This window comes from Ovis canadensis, chromosome 6 (genome assembly GCF_042477335.2).
Source record: "Ovis canadensis isolate MfBH-ARS-UI-01 breed Bighorn chromosome 6, ARS-UI_OviCan_v2, whole genome shotgun sequence".
Taxonomy (NCBI): domain Eukaryota; kingdom Metazoa; phylum Chordata; class Mammalia; order Artiodactyla; family Bovidae; genus Ovis; species Ovis canadensis.
The window spans coordinates 134,106,757-134,128,802 of NC_091250.1; the positions used below are offsets into that span (position 1 = coordinate 134,106,757).

General features: G+C 55.3%; 1 protein-coding gene and 1 pseudogene across 2 annotated transcripts in view; one reads left to right on the forward strand and one right to left on the reverse strand.

The window, feature by feature from the left end:
• PDE6B (phosphodiesterase 6B) overlaps positions 1-6,342 on the reverse strand; it is a 28,082-nt gene extending 21,740 nt beyond the window's left edge. For both annotated transcript variants that reach the window (XM_069593337.1, XM_069593336.1), the window contains exons 1-3: positions 5,875-6,342; positions 3,687-3,839; positions 3,388-3,477 (exon numbers count right to left, since the gene is read on the reverse strand). In XM_069593337.1, coding sequence (XP_069449438.1) covers positions 3,388-3,477; positions 3,687-3,839; positions 5,875-6,342 — 711 coding nt within the window. The remainder of the gene's footprint in view (positions 1-3,387; positions 3,478-3,686; positions 3,840-5,874) is intronic.
• Positions 6,343-8,363: 2,021 nt separating this feature from the next.
• Positions 8,364-21,443, forward strand: LOC138443010 (beclin-1-like; annotated as a pseudogene).
• The last annotated feature ends 603 nt before the right edge of the window (positions 21,444-22,046 follow it).

Below are 22,046 nucleotides of genomic sequence, written 5' to 3' on the forward strand. Positions count from 1 at the left end.
CTTCTTCTCAACCTGATGTGCAGATCTAATCCAGAACCAGTTAAAATGTCAGCGAGCTGTTTTGTGCATATGGACAAACTGATTTTAAAATTTATATGGAAAGGCAAAACCCACGAAATAGCCAGTACAATACTGCAGGAAAAAAAAGCTGGAGAGCTGCTATTCCCATCTTCAAGACTATGAAGCTATAGTGGTCAGTACAGCACGGCATTGGCGAAAAACAGGAGCACAGATCAATGGGACTGAAGAGAAAGCCCAGAAATAGACGCGCACGAATCAGTCAGCTGCAGCCTGACAGAGAGGCAGAGGGCGGCAAAAGGCTGGCCTTCTCGTGACTGCTGCTGGGGCAGTTGGATGTCATGTGCAAAAGACTGCACGTAGACGCAAACCTTGCGCCTCTCCTGAGATTAACTCGGAGGCCTGCCTGTAAAATGCAAAGCATGGCGCTGCGAGAAGGCGACATGGGGCAAAGTCCAGATGGCTCTGGGTTTGCTGAGGAGCCTTAAGAGGTGACACTCACCTGCAGTCCACCCTAGTAGATTTATTTAATGTATTGTGTTTATTAATACAGTTAATTATATTATAATCAACATTATATTTAAATAAACATGGTTAATATTAATATTTTATCAGATAGATTATACTTAGTATATGTTTATATTAAACAAATTTATTAAAATTAGAAACATGTTTTCAGACTCATGGACAGTAGTTACCAAGGGGAAGGAGGTTGCACAGGGGCGGAGTGGGAGAGTGGGGTTGGCAGACGTAAGTCACTATATACAGCGTAGAGAAACAGCAAGGCTTCCCGCATAGCAGAGGGAACCATAGCTAATACCCTATGATAAACTGTACTGGGGAAGAGTATTTGAAAAAGAATGTACGCACATATATGACTGAATCACTCGGTTATATAGCAGAAATTAACATGACATTGTAAGTCAACTATACTTCAATTTAAAAAAAGAGAATATGAAACTTTTTTTCCAAATATACTGGTAAGAGAATGAAAAGACAAGCTATACCACTGGAGAAAATATTTGCAAAGTACACATCTGATAAAGGACTTAAAGCCCAATGTCACAAAAAACTCTAGAAACTAAACAATAAGAAAAAAAAACCTGCTTCCAAATGGGCGAAAAATCTGAACAGACACCTCACCAAAGAGTAGGAAATACAGCTGCCGAGTAAGCATATGAAAAGCTGTCCAAAGCCACTTGTCATTAGAGGTGCGCATTAAAGCAGCAGCAAGAATGACCGAGGTCTAAGACACTGGCAGAGACGCGGACAGGGGCTCTCGCTCGCTGTTGGCGGGGATGCGAAACAGGACAGCCACTTTGGGACAGTGTCTCACAGAGTCAGACGCAATCATATACCATATTATCCAGCACCCACACTCTTTGGTATTTACTCAATCGAACTGAAAACTCATGCCCACACAGAAACCTGTCTACAAATGTTTATAGCAGTTTTATTCATGATTGCCCCAAACTGGAAGCAGTCAAGATGTCCTTCCATGGGTGAATCGATAAATAAATTGTGATGCATCCAGTCTTTGGTGTATTTTTCAACAATGAAAAGAACTGGGCTGCCAAGCCATGAAAAGACATGGAGGAACCCTAACTGCGTATTACCAAGTGAAAGGAGCCAGTCCCGAAACCCTCCCTACTGCACGATCCCGAGTAAACGACCGTCGGCAGAAGCGGAAGCCGTGGACACAGGGGCAATACAGCTGTCAGGGCTTTGGTGGAGGTGGGGGTCTTGAGGGTGGAGAAATGCTTCTTTATGACACTGTGACGGTAGACACACGCCCTGATGCGCTTGTCGAGATCTGTAAAAAGCTACAGCGCAAAGGATGAACTGTAATGTTTGCATTACAGATTGGAGGGTTCCAGGAGAGAGCGCAGACTGTGGCAAGGGAATGCGGGAGCTCCTCACGGAAGGGGCAGGGAAAGGCACTGCCCTCAGCATTCTGGGAATGACGGGGTCTGCGAGAGCGAAGACGGAGGGGTGCACACGCCTTGGGCTCTGGCGGCGGACTTGCCTCCCGTGGGTCCCAGGTTACAGCCTGCCGCACACGCGCACGGAGACTGGACAGCCCAAGCCAAGAGCAGAGCCGGGAGCCGGGGGAGGGGCCCGAAAGACACGCGAGGGGCAACAGGAGACATCAGCAGGAGCGCGGGCCCAACGGTGTAGACGCAGGTGGCGACCTGCAGAAACCGGCTCAGCGGTGCGCACGGGCCCACGCCTCTGTGCTCTGCCGACTGAGGGCCTGGAAGCCACGCCAAGGTCACACCTGCTGCTCTGGACGTTGTTTCTATCTCCAACAAAAGGAGCCAGTCCCCTTGAGGAATGGGCAATTCCAGGACTGGGCAGGAAGTTACAAGGGAGACAGGAGCGTTTTGTAGAGAGTTAAGGGTGTGCGAGAATAAGGAAGTTACGTGGGAAGCATTAAGGATGCAGAGAAGCCTGAAACCAAAAACCCACCCACCTGCCCACCAACTGAACAAAAGCCACCCAGAGTGATGGGGTCGGTGGGCATGGCAGAGGGCACGGGAGCCACTGAGAAAATGAGCTGAACAACATAATCAGTCTAGTCATGCTGGCTCTCACCTTAAAGCGTAAAGACTAGCCCTGCGTCCAGACTAATGGACAAATGATAACAGAAAGAAGGAAATAGGCATCGTGAGCTCTGGTGCAGCCCCGTCCCCACAGTGTGGAGCCCCCGTCCACCCAGCGGCTCTTCTAAGAGCACTTTGCAGCTCTCGGTGGGCTCTGCCGGCCCCACGCCCGGCCTTGCTCTCAGCCCCACCCTGCAGTCCAGCGCGGCTGGCCTCTGGCCCCACCTGGCCCCCTCTCACCCCCTCCCTCCCCCAAGCATCCCCCTACCTCCCCCTCTGCACAGAGGAAGGTGGGCCGGACCCCACTGAGGCCCCGAGGCCTCCTCACTCAGGGACAAAGCAGACTCCAGTCCTGGAGGCAATTTCTCCACTGTGTGGCCGGGGCAGAGCCCACCTACAGGCTTGGCTAACGCGTGCCGGGACTCTCTGACCCTGCCTTACCTTCACAATCGGCCCCTGCTCCTTCTAGAGAGGCTGGAGGCGGCTTCTAGGGCCCAGTGGTGACACCAGGTTTGCAGGTGGTCACAGCCCTGGGCCCGAGGGCAAGGCCCCGGCCTCCCACAGGGCCCTGGCTTCCCTGCCCTCAGCTCTGCACACTCACAGCTCTGACCCACAGGCACAAATCCCTGGGCCCTCTCTCTCAAGGTACCCAGGTGCCCATGGCACCACGTGCCTCTGTCCTGAGAGATGGCTGGCCCAAGCAGTCACCCCAGAGGGGGGCCGAGGAGCTGGCTGGGGCGCCCCGGCCAGCGGCGCGCGAGGGTACCTGGCCACGGCGAGTCTCGCAGTTGTGCAGGTAGCTCAAGTGGTAGATCTTCAGGTTTAACGTCCCGAAGTTCAGGTATTTCAGGAAGACCTGGAACAGAGGTCGCGACAGCAGCAGCTGAAAACCCCGGCTCTCAGACGCACGCCCAGGTGTGTGTGTGCGGAGGAGACGCCCAGCGGCTGAGAGTGGGGACCGCACACGCTGCACCGACCTTGCCCGTGGGCTGACTGGCAGCAGGTGAGCCCCCGGGGCCACGCGAGGCACAAGCGTGCCCGCCCGGAGGGTCCCCTGTCACTCACGTCTTCATCTTCACTTGTGAAACAGGGGCCATCCAGCTTGTTCACAGCCATGATCACAGCCACGACGTCTTTGCCGTTCATGACGGGCGTGGCCAGGATGTTTCTGGTCACATAGTCGGTCAGCTCATCCGCGAAGGAGCAGAAGTGGGGGCACTACGAGACGAGAGGAGAGAAGGGAGAGGCCATCGCTCTGGGGACCCCGGAGTCCTGGTCCCCCTCGTCCCTGGGGGTCACAGCGAAGCTGCCCAGGCCAGCGCTAAGACCCAGGGGGCCACGCCCCGGGCATCAGGAGCTGGGAGGCACGTGCAGACACAGCCCACGGCCTGAGCTTCGGGTTCAGGCTCAGTCCTTATCACCCCATCTCAGGGCCAGCGGCCCCCAGCTCTCGAACTGCAGTCTGCAGAGCTCGGCTGTGAGCAGGCCTAGCGCCTCTGCATCTGCTGGGATCTGGCTAGCTGGCCTCCCAGACGCCTCTTGAGTTTGTCTAGTCCACACGTCCCCAAGCTCCTCCTGGTCCAGGCTGCAGTCTCCTCCTGCCCTCTGCTGCCCTGAGCCCTCTCCCACGCTCAGGACCTGTCTGCCAGCCCCGCGGACCTCCTGGGCCCCTGCTCCAGCAAGCATCTGCTCCACGGGGTTTCTTGCCCCCACGATGAGACCCCAGTCTTGGAGCTGCTCTTCAGGGCCTCTCCTTGGTCAGGGGCCAGTTGAAGAAAACAGCTCATCTGAGCTTTGTCCTGGTCCAGTTGCCCCTTGCAACCTGGACCGCATGCCCAGAAACACCTGCCCGCCAGTCCCCTTTCCAAGGATCGGCATCCACACACCACCCCAGAGAGGAAATCTGGGCCTTGTCTCCCCATCCCTCAGGCCCAGCCAAGCCCTGTGGCTTCTTTAAAGTGCCCCCAGCTCTGTGCCTACTGCCCAGGCCTGGGCCCGCCTGCCTCCTGGTTCACCTGCGCTCCGCGTGGCTGGCCCAGTCCTGCCCTCCTCCCTCGTCCCGGCCATCCCGCCTCCTGGGAGTTTTCCTGCACAGCAACTGCCCCCCACAACAGTCTAGATGCCTCAGTGACGCGGGTTCAGAGACCCTGGCATTGCCAGGCACCACCACTCTCCCCTGCATTCAACCTCTGCCCGCTGTCTCCCCACAAGCCCTAGGTTCTCAGCGGCCGCTTGGTGGCACCCCCTCCGGCCCCTTGGACCAGAACTTCAGAACCAACAGCACAGGTTTGGGTTGGTGGGTTGGGGGGCTGGAGGCTCACAGAGGGGAGGGGCGGGATGAAGTGGGGGGAGGAGGAGGGAGGGGCTGGGGGGGTGCTTGGTGCAGCCCCCTAATTCCTGCTGGATGTTTTCCTGGTAATTTACACTCTGGACCCTCTGATTCTTGGGTGACCCATTTCCTAAAAAGGAAGTGAAGATGAGGCTAATCCCAGAGATTAGCATATTCAGGTCGTTGGACCAAGGCTTGTTTGAGGAGATAAGTTTAAGAGGATTGCAGTCCGGAGTCAGGGGCCTGGGGGTCTGTCCACAAGTCTGTTTTGTCTTGAGGGACGAGGGGTTGCGGCTGCTGTGGCAGCCGCCTGTCCCTGTAGGTGCCTCCCTCTGGACCCATTGCAGCAGGGAGGGGGCGGAGCCGCTCCCAGGCGAGACCTGTGACCCTCCCAAGGGTTGGGGAGGACAGAAGAGGCGGCCAGCCTCGCCTGTGCCCATCGTGGGCCCCTACCCACACGGCCTGCAGGTGTCGACCCCAGTCCCGCCCCTCGGTCCCTGGGCGCCCTGGGCCAGCTTCTTTATTTTTTGTTCTTTTCTAGCAGGGACACTTTTGGATCTCCTCCCCCACCAGGGACTGAATCCCAAGCCATGGCAGAGAAAGCGCAGAGTTCTAACCACCAGGCAAGCAGGGAGCCTGGACCAACTTCTGAACCTCCAAGCTTGCCCACCCTGGCAGGCGGTGCGGTCTCTGACGAGGCTGTGAGCTCAGGGCCCCGGGGTCCAGCGGCCCCGCCTTTCTGGGCCTCCTCACCGGTCCCTGCCCAGGGCTTTTCCTGCCCAAACCCCGCCCCGGGAGTCGTGCCTCAAGGGGCAGCAGGCGTCCTCCCTGCCACCTCGGGCCTCCCCCGGCAAGCTCTGAGCTGGCTCTGCTCCGCTCACTGCCCCCTAAAACCTGAGCACCCCTGGGGCCTGCAGACCCCACCTCCGCCACATCCTGGATGTTCACCATCTTCTTGGTCTGTGCCACGTGGCCCACGACCCCGATGTCCAGCGGGAAGACGATCTCGGAGTCAGGAGGCACCAGGCAGTCCTCCAGGATGCTGTCGGGCTGCACGCTGAAGAGGCGGGTGGCGAGCTCGGCCACGCCATTGCGCTGGCGGTACATGAAGAGGCTGCAGCGGTCGGCGCGCAGGATGGAGCAGAGGCGCCGCAGGATCTTGAAGACCACGCGCTCCATGTTCACGCTCTCCTGCATGTCCTGCACCAGCTCGAACAGGGCCGCGCTCTCCTCCACCTGGCACAGCTCCCGGAAGCTGGTGCAGCCCTTGGGGCACCCGTCCTCGCAGGCACTGGCCACATCCTCTGGGCTCAGCTTCCTCCCAAAGTACTGGTCCGCGAAGCCGGGGTTCTGGTCCAGGAACCTGTGCACCTGCCCCTCACTGAGGCTCATGGTGTCCGGCCGCCCGTCCGAGAGCAGCACCCGCCCCTGCGCACAGGGCCCTGCAACAAACGCTGTCATCAGCAAAGCCTGTCTTAGTGGCGATTACCACACCAGCTGACCCGCCCACGCCTGCCCTCCCTCCCCATGGGGCCCAGACCGCCTGCTTCCTGGGCACATCGGACCCCCTGGGCTGGGGGCTGCGGGGTAATAGCTCAGGGCCTTCTGCCTGTGGCAGAGGTCCTGGCATGGGGGCAGGCCCTCCCACCCACCCTCTAGGGTGAGGTGATGGCACAAATGCCATGAGGGGCCACCCAAGGATCAGGGAAGGTCCAGCAGCAGCCCCGGGTCTCCTGGGCCCCCAGACCCAGGCTCAGGTGTGCTGGGCAGTGGGGCAGAGCTCTGCTTGGGGGGATGGGGGTGGACCCCTGAGTGTGCTGCCCACCCTGGGGAGGGAAGTGGGGAGAGGGGAGGAGGGGTGGAGGCGGGGTCCCAGGAGGGGCTCTGCACCGCCTCCCCTTCGCTTCGCACCGAGCAGGGGTCTATTCTCTGTCAAGAGCCCGCATCCCTAGTTAGGAGTGGTCTCCACGAGCGCCCACCACCCTCCTCTATTCTCGACCCAGCCCCAACTTGCTGGGACCCTTACTCAGGCTGCCAGGCCCTCTGCTCACACAGAGCCCAGGGTGGCTCTGCCAGCACTACCTGGTGTTATGGATGAGATCACGCCTGAGCGTCTGGGCCTCACACAGGTACCCGTGGGCCCAGACAGCAGCGGGGGCCTCTGGCTGAGTACCGTGCCACCGTCCCTCCTCGAGGTCTGATCCCAACCTCCCTGTGAGCCGAGATGAGATCAAAAAGCTTGGGTCACAGCTGGAGGACTCACCCCAGGTCTGCCTGACTCTCCAGGAGCAGGAGTTCCCTTCACACGAGAAGCCGCGTGCGGATGTGTGCATGCGCGTGAGCGCATATGCTGGGTGTGCCCGAGGATGCACGCATGCGAGTGTGCGTGTGTGCTCGGGGGCCGCAGCGTGGTTAGGGGTAGGCGCTCTGCCCACCAGCGTGCACCTCACTCAGCAAGGTTGAGGGCTGGTGTTCGGGGCTTGCCTTCTGCAGCAGCGAGAGGGGTGCGGAGCACCCTGGCCAGAGGCGGAAGCGGAGAGGTTTAGCTGGAGAACGAGTCACGGAGGCCGGAGGGAAGGGCCTCGTTTCCCTGTCTTTCTCATGCTGCCGCGTCTATGTCGTCGTCATGCTCATAACCCGGAGGCAGCGCTGTGTGCACTGAGCTGCTGGAAATGTGTGGACGTGACATGCATGTGTGGGCGTCCATCTGTGCACACGCGTGTGGAGTGTGACACCAGTGCCTCCGCGGCTGCACCGGCTTGCTCACCTCCGCGGCTGTACCGGCTTGTTCAGCACCAGTCTCCGTTCGGGGGGGGCCTTCTGTGTGGGTCCTGGGCGGGTGCCCGGCAGCTGCATCAGCCACAAAGGCCCAGCTGGCCGAGCTTAGGGCGCTGGCCTGGAGCTTCTCTGTCCGGGCTCCACTTCTTCATGCAGCAGAGGCCTTTCAGGGCTGCACTGAGGGCCCCGCTCTCCCAGATTAGGGAGCGTGGCTGCTGCCGGGGGGCAGCAGGAGGTGGCGCGGGGGCACAAGTGCCGTGGGCTGGAGCTGCAGAGCTCGGACTGGGGCCCAGGCTGAGGGTCACCTCGCTCCAAATCCAGCCCTGGGAAGCTTCCAGGGCCCCTCCCACCACGAGCTGGAGTCCAGCCCGTGCTGGACGTGAGGGCTGTGCCCACGACGAGGTGGCCATCCAGCCAAATGGCCTAGAGGGGCTGGATTTCTGGGGGTGTGTTTCCCGGGCCCTGCGCTCACCCTGCCGGGGGCCACCTTCCCTGTTTCTGCTTTTCCTCTCTCTGCCTCCGCAGGGCTGAGTAAAGGAGGCGTGATTCTCCCCTGCGTCAGGGCAGAGGGCCTGGCGCTGGGCTCGGGGCACTGCTGCTGGAGGGTCTCAGCGAGTTCTCAGGGCAGACCACCCATGCGAGACCCCTGGTGGCAGTGCGTGGGCATGAAGGGGGCCCACAGTGACTTGCTGGTGGGTTTTGCTTCCCCCTGAAGTGCTCGTAGGTATGGGAGCTGAGGCATTAGTGCCCTGAGGAGCCCTGGGCACATGGTATAAGCGCCTGGCCACCTCACCTGCAGGGGGGCTTCTCCCCCCTCACTTCTCAATGCACCCACTGGTGGGTCCCAGGCTCTTGAGCAGCCCCAGGGGTGGACTCGATGCAATTAGATGTTCCATTCAGGAGTGCCTTTAAGGTGTGTAGAGAGATGTGTCTGAGAGGCTCCTGTGGGGTGCACCTATGAGATGCTCCTGTGAGGTGCACCTGTGGGGTGCTCCTGTGGGGTGCACCTGTGAGATGCTCCTGTGAGATGCTCCTGTGAGATGCTCCTGTGAGGTGCACCTGTGAGATGCTCCTGTGAGATGCTCCTGTGGGGTGCACCTGTGGGGTGCTCCTGTGGGGTGCACCTGTGAGATGCTCCTGTGGGGTGCACCTGTGGGGTGCTCCTGTGGGGTGCTCCTGTGGGGTGCACCTGTGAGATGCTCCTGTGAGATGCACCTGTGAGATGCTCCTGTGGGGTGCACCTGTGAGATGCTCCTGTGGGGTGCACCTGTGAGATGCACCTGTGAGATGCTCCTGTGAGATGCACCTGTGAGGTGCACCTGTGAGATGCTCCTGTGGGGTGCACCTGTGAGATGCTCCTGTGAGATGCTCCTGTGAGATGCTCCTGTGGGGTGCACCTGTGGGGTGCTCCTGTGGGGTGCACCTGTGAGATGCTCCTGTGGGGTGCACCTGTGAGATGCTCCTGTGGGGTGCACCTGTGGGGTGCACCTGTGAGATGCTCCTGTGGGGTGCTCCTGTGGGGTGCACCTGTGAGATGCTCCTGTGAGGTGCTCCTGTGAGATGCTCCTGTGGGGTGCACCTGTGAGATGCTCCTGTGGGGTGCTCCTGTGGGGTGCTCCTGTGAGATGCTCCTGTGAGATGCTCCTGTGAGATGCTCCTGTGAGATGCTCCTGTGGGGTGCACCTGTGAGATGCTCCTGTGGGGTGCACCTGTGAGATGCTCCTGTGAGATGCGCCTGTGAGATGCTCCTGTGGGGTGCACCTGTGAGATGCTCCTGTGGGGTGCACCTGTGGGGTGCTCCTGTGGGGTGCACCTGTGAGATGCTCCTGTGAGGTGCGCCTGTGAGATGCTCCTGTGGGGTGCACCTGTGAGATGCTCCTGTGGGGTGCACCTGTGAGATGCTCCTGTGGGGTGCACCTGTGAGATGCTCCTGTGAGATGCGCCTGTGAGATGCTCCTGTGGGGTGCACCTGTGAGATGCTCCTGTGGGGTGCACCTGTGGGGTGCTCCTGTGGGGTGCACCTGTGAGATGCTCCTGTGAGATGCGCCTGTGAGATGCTCCTGTGGGGTGCACCTGTGAGATGCTCCTGTGGGGTGCACCTGTGGGGTGCTCCTGTGGGGTGCACCTGTGAGATGCTCCTGTGAGATGCGCCTGTGAGATGCTCCTGTGGGGTGCACCTGTGAGATGCACCTGTGAGGTGCACCTGTGAGATGCTCCTGTGGGGTGCACCTGTGAGATGCTCCTGTGGGGTGCTCCTGTGGGATGCACCTGTGAGATGCTCCTGTGAGATGCACCTGTGAGATGCTCCTGTGGGGTGCTCCTGTGGGGTGCACCTGTGAGATGCTCCTGTGAGGTGCTCCTGTGGGGTGCACCTGTGAGATGCACCTGTGAGGTGCTCCTGTGGGGTGCACCTGTGAGATGCACCTGTGCGGCACACACATGCAGCTGTTCAGGCACTCAGTTGTGTCCGACTCTGTGACCCCATGGACTGCAGCACGCCAGGCTTCCCTGTCCCTCACCATCTCCGGGAGCTTGCTCAAACTCATGTCCATTGAGTCAGTGATGCCATCCAACCATCTCATCCTCTGTCGTCCCCTTCTCCTCCTGCCCTCAGTCTTTCACGGGCATCAGGGTCTTTTCCAGTGAGTTGGCTCTTCACATCAGGTGGCCAAAGTATTGGAGTTTCAGCTTCAACATCAGTTCTTTCAATGAATACTCAGGACTGATTTCCTTTAGGATGGACTGGTTGGATCTCCTTGTTGTCTAAGGACTCTCAAGAATCTTCTCCAACACCACAGTTCAAAAGCATCAATTCTTTGGTGCTCAGCCTCCTTTACGGTCCAACTCTCACATCCATACATGACCCCTGGAAAACCATAGCTTTGACTAGGTGGACCTTTGTCAACAAAGTGATGACTCTGCTTTTTAATATGCTGTCTAGCAGCCACTGTCTGCAGTGATTTTGGAGCCCAGAAAATAAAGCCCCTCACTGTTTCCCTTTTTCCTGTCTATTTTCCATGAAGTGATGGGACCGGATGCCGTGATCTTCGGTTTTTTTGGGTTTCGAGGGTCCGTCAGGCGCAGCAGGTAGCTTCTCCACAGGTGAGCTTGGAGAGAGTCTGAGGAGGTGTGGGACTGCCACTCCACCAGGTTCCCGCTAGCTTTACCCCGTCGTAGGGTGGGATTTTATCAGCAAGGCCGCCCGGGGAGCTGTTGACAAGGTGTGTCTGGATAGCTACTGCATGGAGAGAGTTCTGGGTCCTTGTCCCGAACTGTGACGAGGATGCAATTTCGTAAGGAGCAAGTGCCCTGAAATTAAAATGAACCAGGCAAGAGGATGGAAAGGGTGAGGAAATCGGAGTTCGCGTTCAGAAATATCATTTACTCTGTGGTGCAGAAAACAGACACATCCATTAGGGCCTTGTCCTTCTACCAGGTGTGTCACTGGAGGGATGAGGGGGAGGTGGTGATGCGGGGGGCAGAGGGGAGCTTCAGGGGCTCGGACCCAGGCTGGGGTGGGCCTGCGCCCCTGCCCCCACCCACTGCCTGACACCAGGGCAGACTCTGGCCAGCAAGCCTCTTGCTGTGGTGCTTGGGGTGAGAAATGGAACCAGGAGCTGTGTGCTCAGCTGTCATGCACAGGGACAGCTCGCAGGGCAGGGGAGGCAGGGACATGGAGAGAACAGAGGTCACCCTCAGGGTCCTGGAGGGAGCGGGTGCGGAGATGGAAGAGTGGGCAGGGTGAGGGAGCCCCTCTGAGTCTGTGCTGGTCCGGGCAGTGGTGTCAGAAGCTGAAACCCCTTCCATCTATGCTGCCATAATCTTCAGAGTAGCATAGACTTGGGTCTTGATGCTCTGGAGCCTGCAGCATGGAGTGGGGACCTACACCCTTCCAGGGGTGGAGCTGGAGGGCGGCAGCATGAGCCGCTTGGTATGCAGAGGGCAGGCACAGCAGCAGGAGGCAGGGTGTGCTTCCTCCAAAGGCAGTCAGGACACCCCGGGCCCCGCCCTGCAGAGTCTGCTGAGCCCCCAGGGAGACTAAGGATGACTGCGGCCCCCTGTGAGCCCACGCCCAGTGACAGGGGCAGTGGTGGTGCTCATGGAGTGGCTGAGTCTCCGGGTGGGCCAAGGACTGGCCTTCCAGCCTCAGTCACCTGCCAGCTGACCATGGCTGCAATGTGACCGCAGACAAGACTGGCAGAAGTCCCCGGCTCAACCCAACCCAAATGACGGACCCACAGACCATGAGACATGAAGCTGTTTAGGCCACCAAGATTTGGGGCATCTGGTCCTGTCCCACGTGGCTGATTCGCTGAGGAGAGCTTGGGGCAAACACTTCACGGGAGAGACGCAGTCCTGGGGCAGCGTACTGGGCAGAGAGCACACCCTGGTTCACCAGGAGCCAGAGACGCAGCTAGCTGGGCAGCAGGTCCAACCACTCAGCCCCTGGGCCCTGGCACAGCCGAGGAAGGAGGGAGGAGAGGAAGGGGGACACGGCTGTGGCCTTCCCTCCAACCTCCCCTCCCCACTGGCTACGGATTGCCCCACGGGGCATGGGCGCCCCAGCCTGCAGGGGTGGTCACTCAGAAACCCGGGTGGCCTCCTGCCCACCAGGGTGGCAGAAGTGGCAGGAGAAGCAGCCAAGGGGGACTGTGCCCGCCCCCAGTGCCAGGCGGGTGGTCAGGGTTGGGGGGCTGAGGTGGACCGGAGGCAGCGCCTGGGGAACAACCCCGGGGCCACAGCGGGGTCTGAGGCAGTGTCCCCGTGGGTCGGCACCGAACAGGAGGCAGCTCTCCAGCTGACACTGAGCTTGTGAGAAGTGACATCGTTGGAGAGCCAGCAACGCGAGAATCATGCCGCCACCTCCCTGGAGGGGCTGGTGGGTCCAGTGGAGACGCAGCTGCACTTGCTAGAGCCAGACTGTGCCGGGAGCTTTGCCCTTGCTGGTGATGTCACTCCCTGCAGACTGCCTCCTCTGCACACACGTCCAAGGCAGCGGTTCTGTGCCCAGACCCAGGGCACGGGTCTGCCATCAGCTTTTAGGGGCTGCACAGAATTCCGTTCTGTGGCGCTTCCCTGACTCACGTAGCCTCCTGTTCGTGGACACTTAGGGTGTTTCTGTCTGGGTTGTGAGGGGGGTAGATGCTGCAGATGGTGACTGCAGCCGTGACACTGAAAGACGCCTGCCCCTTGGGAGAAGATCTGTGACCAAGCTAGACAGCACATTCAAAAGCAGAGACATCACTTTGCCAACAAAGGTCCGTCAAGTCAAGGCTATGGTTTTTCCTGTGGTCATGTGTGGATGTGAGAGTTGGACCATAAAGAAGGTTGAGTGCCCAAGAAGTGATGCTTCTAAACTGTGGTGCTGGAGAAGACTCTTGAGAGTCCCTTGGACTGCAAGGAGATCCAACCAGTCCATCCTTAAGGAGATCGGTCCTGAATATTCACTGGAAGGACTGATGCTGAAGCTGAATCTCCAATACTTTGACTACCTGATGTGAAGAACTGACTCATTTGAAAAGACCCTGATGCTGGGAAAGATTGAGGGCAGGAGGAGAAGGGACAGCAGAGGATGAGATGATTGGATGGCATCACCAACTCTGTGGACATGAGTTTCAGTAAGCTCTGGAAGGGACGGGGAATCCGGGCCTGCTGCAGTCCATGGGGTCACAGAGTTGGACACGACTGAGTGGCTGAACTGAACTGACCGAAACGCTGTCTGTTCTCCACCCCAGTCCTGGAACAGCAGAGAGCTCGGATGGAGGGAGTGTCACCTTTGCTGCCAGCCCTCCAGAGAAGGCGTGACTTCGGGTGCTGCCAGGTGGCCTTGCCAACAGTGCCTGCCTCCCTGGCCAGAGCTGGGAGCAGCCCACACTCACCCAGACCGTTACCTACATGGATCCAGGGGCAGAGGGCAGAAGAGGTGGAATCCTTCAAGCTTACAGAATTTTAATAGCTTCGCTTAACTCAGTCAGAAAAGGACCTGTGGCTATGACTGCAACCAAGTGGCATTCCGCCTCCATGGGGCGGGTTGAGGGGTCACAGGAGGGCTTCAGGGGCAGCGAAGTAGGGCAGGCATCCCCCTGGCACCATGGGGCTGGATCTTTTCTAAAGCTGTAAAGAAGGCCCTGGTGGATCGACTTATGCCTTTTGTTTTTCAGCCTGGAATCTGTGAAAGGGAATCTGTTTGGAAACAGTCTTCACAGTGGTAATTGCTCAGTTGTGTCTGACTCTTTGTGACCCCATGAACTGTGGCCTGCCAGGCTCCTCTGTCCATAGAATTTTCCAGGCAAGAATACTGGAGTGTGTTGCCATTTCCTCCTCCAGGGGATCTTCCTGACCTAGGGATTGAACCTGGGTCTCCGGCATTGGCAGCAAATTCTTTACTGTCTGAGTCATCAGCAGAGCCCCCTACAGTCTTAGCAGATGTAACCCAGTTAAGATGAGCTCTACTGGATTCAGTTCAGTTCAGTCGCTCAGTCGTGTCTGACTCTTTGCGACCCCATGGACTGCAGCATGCCAGGCCTCCCTGTCCATCACCAGCTCCTGGAGTTCACTCAAACTCATGTCCATCGAGTCAGCGATGCCATCCAACCATCTCATCATCTGTCATCTGCTTCTCCTCCCACCCTCAATCTTTCCCAGCATCAGGATCTTTTCAAATGAGTCAGCTCTTTGCATCAGGTGGCCAGAGTATTGGAGTTTCAGCTTCAACATCAGTCCTTCCAATGAATATTCAGGACTGATTTCCTTTAGGATGGACTGGTTGGATCTCCTTGCAGTCCAAGGGACTCTCAAGAGTCTTCTCCAACACCAGTTGGGGTTCAAAAGCATCAATTCTTTGGTGCTCAGCTTTCTGTAGAGTCCAACTCTCACATTCATACCTGACTACTGGAAAAACCATAGCCTTGACTAGATGGACTTTTGTTGGCAAAGTAATGTCTCTGCTTTTTAATATGCTGTCTAGGTTGGTCACAGCTTTTCTTCCAAGGAGCAAGCATCTTTTAATTTCATGGCTGCAGTCACCATCTGCAGAAATTTTGTAGCCCCCCAAAATAAAGTCTGACACTGTTTCCCCATCTATTTCCCATGAAGTGATGGGACCAGATGCCATGATCTTAGTTTTCTGAATGTTGAGCTTTAAGCCAACTTTTTCTCTCTTGTCTTTCACTTTCATCAAGAGGCTCTTTACTTCCTCTTCACTTTCTGCCATAAGGGTGGTGTCCTCTATATATCTGAGGTTACGATATTTCTCCTGGCAATCTTGATTCCAACTTGTGCTTCGACCGGCTCAGCGTTTCTCATGATGGACTCTGCATAGAAGGTAAATAAGCAGGGTGACAAGATACAGCCTGTTGACTCCTTTTCTACTGGATTAGGTGTTGTCTTTATAAGAAAAGGTACAGAGGAGAAGGACATTCATGGATGGAACTGGTCTAAACCAGCCACAGCCTCATCCTAGGGCCGGAGGCTGGCAGGGATCAGCTTGGAGCCACTGACGGCTGCCACTGGTGAGAGGGAGGCAGCCGGGCCGTGCTGGTCAGTCGCGACTCCCTCCCCTCGGGCGTGCACAGTGGCTGCCCGGACCTGGCTGTCCTGGGAAAGGCAAGTGTGAGGGCAGGGTCAAGGCCGCAGGAGGAAAGAGCTGAGAACGTGAAGGGAGCCTGGAGCCCACCCTCCTCAACAGGTGTTGGTTCAGCCCTTTGAGCAGCTTTTCTGAACCTGTAGGGGATGTTCAACTGTAATTGCATGAACCAGGGCTTCCCAGAGAAACAGACCAGCAGGTTCTGAGGCCTGAGTGTGACTCTCAGAGTGGGGCCCCCCATGGGAAGTGTCCGCATGAACAGAAAACAAGCTGAAAGGATGGATTCTAACTTCAGAGGGGATGTGAGACTGACTGCGAAAGAAAACTCAGGCGATGGCCGCAGGCGCAAGGGCCGAGAGGGCACTGAAAAGTCCTGTGACCAAATACTCTGGCTCAAAGGGTTTGTCTGCCCAGAAGAAACTGTGGCTGCAAGTTAGAGGACATAGGAGTTGGGGAAAATGCCACTGCCAGCGGGGGCATAAGGCAGTGGCTGACGGTCTGGTAAGAGGGCTAAACTTCATCAGCTCCGTCCCTGCAATTGACCTCAGGCAACTGACCTGTGGCTTTGGCTAATGGAATGTGGGAGTGATAGCAGGGTGCTTGGCCTTCCCCTGTCAAAGAGGCCAGACAAGAAGTTCAGGCAAGGCTTTACTGGGGCCCTTGCTGCAGCAAAGGGGAGAGGAGACAAACAAGCTCTCAGGAAACAGAAATGCAAAGAAGAAGAAGGTTTGTCTGGGGAGGCCTTACAGAGACAGCCGAGAAAAGGAGAGCCGCTGAAGGCAGAGGAAAAGGAAGGGTGAACCCGTCTCAACGCAGAGCTCCAAAGAGCAGCGAGCGGACCCAGGAAAGCCTTCCTAAGCGATCAGCACAGACAGAGGAGAACAACAGAATGGGAAAGACTAGAGACCTCTTCAGGAAAATGAGAGATACCAAGGGAACATTTTAGGCAAAGATGGGCTCGATAAAGGACAGAAATGGTGTGGACCTAACAGAAGCAGAAGATATTAAGAAGAGGTGGCAAGAATACACAGAAGAACTGTACAAAAAAGATCTTCATGACCCAGATAACCATGATGGTATGATCAGTCACCTAGAGCCAGACATTCTGGAGTCTGAAGTCAAGTGGGCCTTAGGAAGCATCACTATGAACAAAGCTAGCGGAGGTGATGGAATTCCAGTTGAGCTATTTCAAATCTTGAAAGATGATGCTGTGAAAGTGCTGCACTCAATATGCCAGCAAATTTTGGAAACTCAGCAGTGGCCACAGGACTGGAAAAGGTCAGTTTTCATTCCAATCCCAAAGAAAGGCAATGCCAGAGAATGCTGAAACTACCACACAATCGCAGTCATCTCAAATGTTAGCAAAGTAATGATCAAAATTCTCCAAGTGAGGCTTCAACAGTACATGAGCCGAGAACTTCCAGATATTCAAGTTGGATTTAGAAAAGGCAGAGGAACCAGAGATCAAATTGCCAACATCCATTGGATCATCTAAAAAGCAAGAGAGTTCCAGAAAAACATCTACTTCTGCTTTATTGACTATGCCAAAGCTTTTGACTGTGTGGATCACAACAAACTGGAACATTCTTACAGACATGGGAATCCCAGACCACCTTACCTGCCTCTTGAAAAATCTGTATGCAGGTCAAGAGCAACAGTTAGAACTGGACATGGAACAATGGACTTGTTCCAAATTGGGAAAAGAGCACGTCAAGGCTGTATATGTCACCTTGCTTATTTAACTTCTATGCAGAGTACATCATGTGAAATGCCAGGCTTAATGAAGTAGAAGCTGGAATCAAGATTGCTGGGAGAAATATCAATAACCTTGGATATGCAGATGACACCACCCTTATGGCAGAAAGTGAAGAGGAATTAAAGAGCCTCTTGATGAGTGTGAAAGAGGAGAGCGAAAAATCGGGCTTAAAACTCAACATTCAGAAAACTAAGATCATGGCATCTGGTCCCATCACTTCATGGCAAATAGATGGGGAAACAGTGGAAACAGTGTCTGACTTTATTTTTTTGGGCTCCAAAACCACTGCAGATAGTGACTGCAGCCATGAAATTAAAAGACGCTTGCTCCTTGGAAGAAAAGCTATGACGAACCTAGACAGCATATTAAAAAGCAGAGACATCACTTTGTTGACAAACATCCGTCTAGTCAAAGCTGTGGTTTTTCCAGTAGTCATGTATGGATGTGGGAGTTGGACCACAAAAAGGCTGAGCACCAAAGCATTGACGCTTTTGAACTGGGGTGCTGGAGAAGACTCTTGAGAGCCCCTTGCACTGCAAGGAGGTCCAACCAGTCCATCCTGAAGGAGATCAGCCCTGAATATTCATTAGAAGGACGGATGCTGAAGCTGAAGCCCTACTACTTTGGCCACTTGATGCGAAGAACTGACTCACTGGGAAAGACCCTGATGCTGGGAGAGATTGAGGGCAGGAGGAGAAGGGGACGACAGAGGATGAGATGGCTGGATGGCATCACCGACTCAATGGACATGAGTTTGAGCAAGCTCCGGGGGTTGGTGATGAACAGGGAAGCCTGGCGTGCTGCGGTCCATGGGGACACAAAGAGTCAGACACGACCGAGGAACTGAAACTCAGGGATTTGGCTCACTTTCTCCCTGGGAACAGTTCCCTGGTGAGCCTGCTCCTTGTGTGGGCTGAAGGTAGGGGTGTGTCCGGGGCTGGGCTGGCGGGGGTTGAGGAGGTTTGCCCTTTGGTGATGCTGAGTGCAGGGGGCACATGTGCTCTGTGTTTGCTCTTGACCCTGTTTTTGCTTCTGGCTGTTTAGAAGTGGCAGTTGGATTAAAAAAATTTTTTTTGGTCTTTTGGTAACTTTTGTTCAGAATTTGGAAGGACTGATGCTGAAGTTGAAACTTCAGTACTTTGGCCACCTCATGCAAAGAGTTGACTCATTGGAAAAGACCCTGATGCTGGGAGGGATTGGGGGCAGGAGGAGAAGGGGACGACCAAGGATAAGATGGCTGGATGGCATCACCGACTCGATGGACGTGAGTTTGGGTAAAATCTGGGAGTTGGTGATGGACAGGGAGGCCTGGTGTGCTGCGATTCATGAGGCTGCCAAGAGTCGGACACGACTGAGCGACTGAACTGACTGTTCAGAATTTGGCCCAGGTGAGCAGGTGTGCTGTTATTTTTGGTCCCATGTCTTTTTTTTTTGTATTTTGTTGCTGGAGGAGAGATGCGTGAGCTGCAAGTATGGCAGCAAAGGGGCCCAGGCCCCTGCCTGTCTCAGGAGGAAGCAAGAAAGGCCCTTCTAAACATCCATGGAGCCCCACTGCCTTTCACCCTCTTTGCTGAACACATCACATCCCCAGAGGGGCTCTTTGGGTCCTAGAATGAAGAAGACAGGCGTGCGACTGTGGAGAATGAGAGAGGGGCACTGTGGCCGCTGCGAGCACACTCGTCTGAATCTGACTGCTGCTGCGGCACAGCACAGGGCGCTACCTTCTCTTTTGACCGCAGATCAGAGCTGGGTTAGCCTTGCTCCCCAGCTCATGACACAGCATCACCACTGGTCCAAGTCCCCCTTGTATTTCAGCCACATGTCCTATTTATCCGCCTATCTACCCACCCACCACCCATCTGCTCCCTCAGCTCCTGTCTCCCAGTTTGAGTACTATCTTCTAGTGTCTTCCATCAGGTAGCACCTTAAAAAGTTATGGGGGCATATATAAAAAAAGAATTTGTTTTAATGAATTCAAGTTCAAATTAAGGGAATCAATTCACTCATTGTTGATGTAAGCCACTTAGCAATGCTTAAAGGGAAATTAATGCATTAGAAGATTGTATAAGAGCTCCCCCGTCCCTGGGATTCTCCAGGCAAGAACACTGGAGTGGGTTGCCATTTCCTTCTCCAATGCTTGAAAGTGAAAAGTGAAAGTGAAGTCACTCAGTCATGTCCGACTCTTAGCGACCCCATGGACTGCAGCCCACCAGGCTCCCCCATCCCTGGGATTCTCCAGGCAAGAGTACTGGAGTGGGGTGCCATCGCCTTCTCTGATAAGAAAATAAGAAAGGTCTCAAATCAGAACTAGAAAAGAAAGAGCAAAATAAAGCCAAAGTAAGCAGAAAAAAGAGGAGCAAATAAAAGAGCAGAATCAATGAAATATAAACCTGAAGATAAAGAGAATACGTTAGGGTGTAGTTTCTGGAAATGACCAAACCTGACAGACCTCCAGTCAAACTGATCAAGGAGAAAGCGCAGTGAAGGCGGGCGGCGGCGGTCGCGGAAGCCCCGCCTGCAGACAGACCCGAGGCCGAGGCCCTGGCACCCCCGGCATCCCCGCTGTAGACTGGACCGGGGTGGAGGGCTCCGGGTCCTGAGGGATGGAGCACCACGCAGGTGACCGTATGTCAGTGCGGCAGCCAGCCTCTGAAACTGGGCACGAGCTTCAAGATCCTGGACCGGGTCACCATCCCGGAGCTCACAGCTCCATCACTTGGCACAGCCCAGCTGAGACCAGGAGAGACCCAGGAGGAAGAGGCTAACTCAGGAGAAGAGCCATTTATTGGAACTCGCCAGGATGGTGTCTCTCGCAGACTCATCCCCCCAGCCAGGGTGATGTCCACGGACAGTGCCAGAAGCTTCACTCTGATCGGGGAGGCACCCGACGGCGGCACTGTGGAGAGCCTCAGCTGAAGACTAAAGGTCACTGGGGGCCTTTTTGACACTATGTCAGGCCAGACAGATGTGGATCACTGTCTGTGGGAGGAATGCACAGACACTCTCTTAGACCAGCTGGACACTCAGCTCCACGCCACTGAAAATGAGTGTCAGAACTGCAAACGCTGTTTGGAGACCTCAGAGCAAATGAGTGAAGACGACAGCGAACAGCTAGGGCTGGAGCTAAAGGAGCTGGCATTAGAGGAGAGAGGCTGATCCGAGAGCTGGAGGACGTGGAAAAAACACCGGAAGATAGTGGCGGAGAATCTCGAGAAGGTCCAGGCTGAGGCTGAGAGATTGGATCAGGAGGAAGCTCAGTATCCAAGGGAATACAGTGAATTTAAAAGACAACAGCTAGAACTGGATGATGAGCTGAAGAGTGTAGAAAACCAGATGCGTTATGCCCGGATGCAGCTGGACAAGCTGAAGAAAACTAATGTCTTTAATGCAACTTTCCACATTTGGCATAGTGGACAGTTTGGTACAATCAATAACTTCAGACTGGGTCGGCTGCCCAGTGTTCCTGTGGAATGGAATGGGATTAATGCTCCTTGGGGCCAGACAGTGTTGCCGCTCCATGCCCTGGCCAATAAGATGGGTCTGAAATTTCAGAGGTGTCGACTTGCTCCCTATGGAAACCATTCATATCTGGAGTCTGACAGACAAATCTAAGGTCAGTGTTCCCCAGGGCTGAACGAACCTAAAGCAGGACCAGAGTGAGCAGAACGGGAGGGACAGTAAGAATGGAAGCAGAGAGATGGAAGAATGGAACGCACGGTGGGCAAACTGAGGACGGAGTGAAATCCCAGACACTGAGGGGCAGGATGGGTCCAGCCCTGCAAGCAAGACCGTGCGGCCGCCTGATCCCTGGAGAAAATGCTGGCTTCGATGGTGTGGGGGCTTTTCTTGGTGCAGAGCTCAAGCCTGCTCTCCAGTCTCAGGGAAGTTTTCCCTTATGTCCTTGAAAGATAAAGGAATTCTTTCTTTGGTCAAATTTTGTAGGAGCCCAGAGACAGATGGGCACCTTACTTAAGAGAGTAAGGCTGAGCTGCTTCCATCACCCCAAAGCAAAGCATCTCTTTTCTTCCGCCTCCCTCCCCTCCCCACGAGGGAGGGTGCCTGGGAAAACAGTGCAGAGTGCTGCCGCCCTCGCCCACCCTCTGCTCCAGGCTTCTCATCCCTTTGGGTGTGTCTCCTGTCCCTGCACTCCGCAATGACAATGAGGCTCTTGTGACAGCCTTCTTGACACTGGGCTTTCAAGCAAGTCCAAAATATACTGCTGTTCCTTGTCGAGAGTTAATAGATAAAATGACGTGAATGGTCCCATGACCAAGTCCCTGCCCATTTGCCTGAACTGACTTGACTCGGATCTCAGTTACTAATGAGTTCTGCTGAGTTCACCTGCAGGATGGATGTGGAGAAAGGCAAAACTGAAGACACAGGAGGCAGTGGTGGCTCCCATTACATCAAAACTCAGCTTAACTCTGAGGAATAGTGGAAAAAAGCTCTCAAGTTCATGCTGACGGATCTTAAGTGGGATCTTGCTTGGGTATCCTCACAGTTTTATAACAAATGACTTTCTTTTTTCCTTAGAAGTTCATTTGCCTTAAAGGCTTTCCGTTTTGTTTGCAAAAAAAGAAGGTGTTAGATTTGGGTACTATTAGACAGCATATGTTTATAATACCAAAAGAGGAAAAAATCCACAAAAGCCACTTTATTTTAAAATATAGTACAACAGATAGCTTCCAGAACTACGACATGCCATGGATAGCACCTGGTCTTTGTCACAGTTTTGGCTCTTAACCCCATGCCTTCCTTTCCCTTTGTTTCCTCAAAACAAATAATTTAAGTTTGCTTTTTTTTTTTTTAAACTGAGTTGAATTGAGATTGATGTGTTTTCACTGGAGTTTGTCTCTCTCAACTTCCTGCACTTAGAACGTGAACTAGAACCTTTTGTCTCCACTCAGAGGACAAGAAGTGTGAGATGCGCAGTCGGAAAAAAAGTGTGAGATGCGCAGCCGGAAAACACGAGAAAAT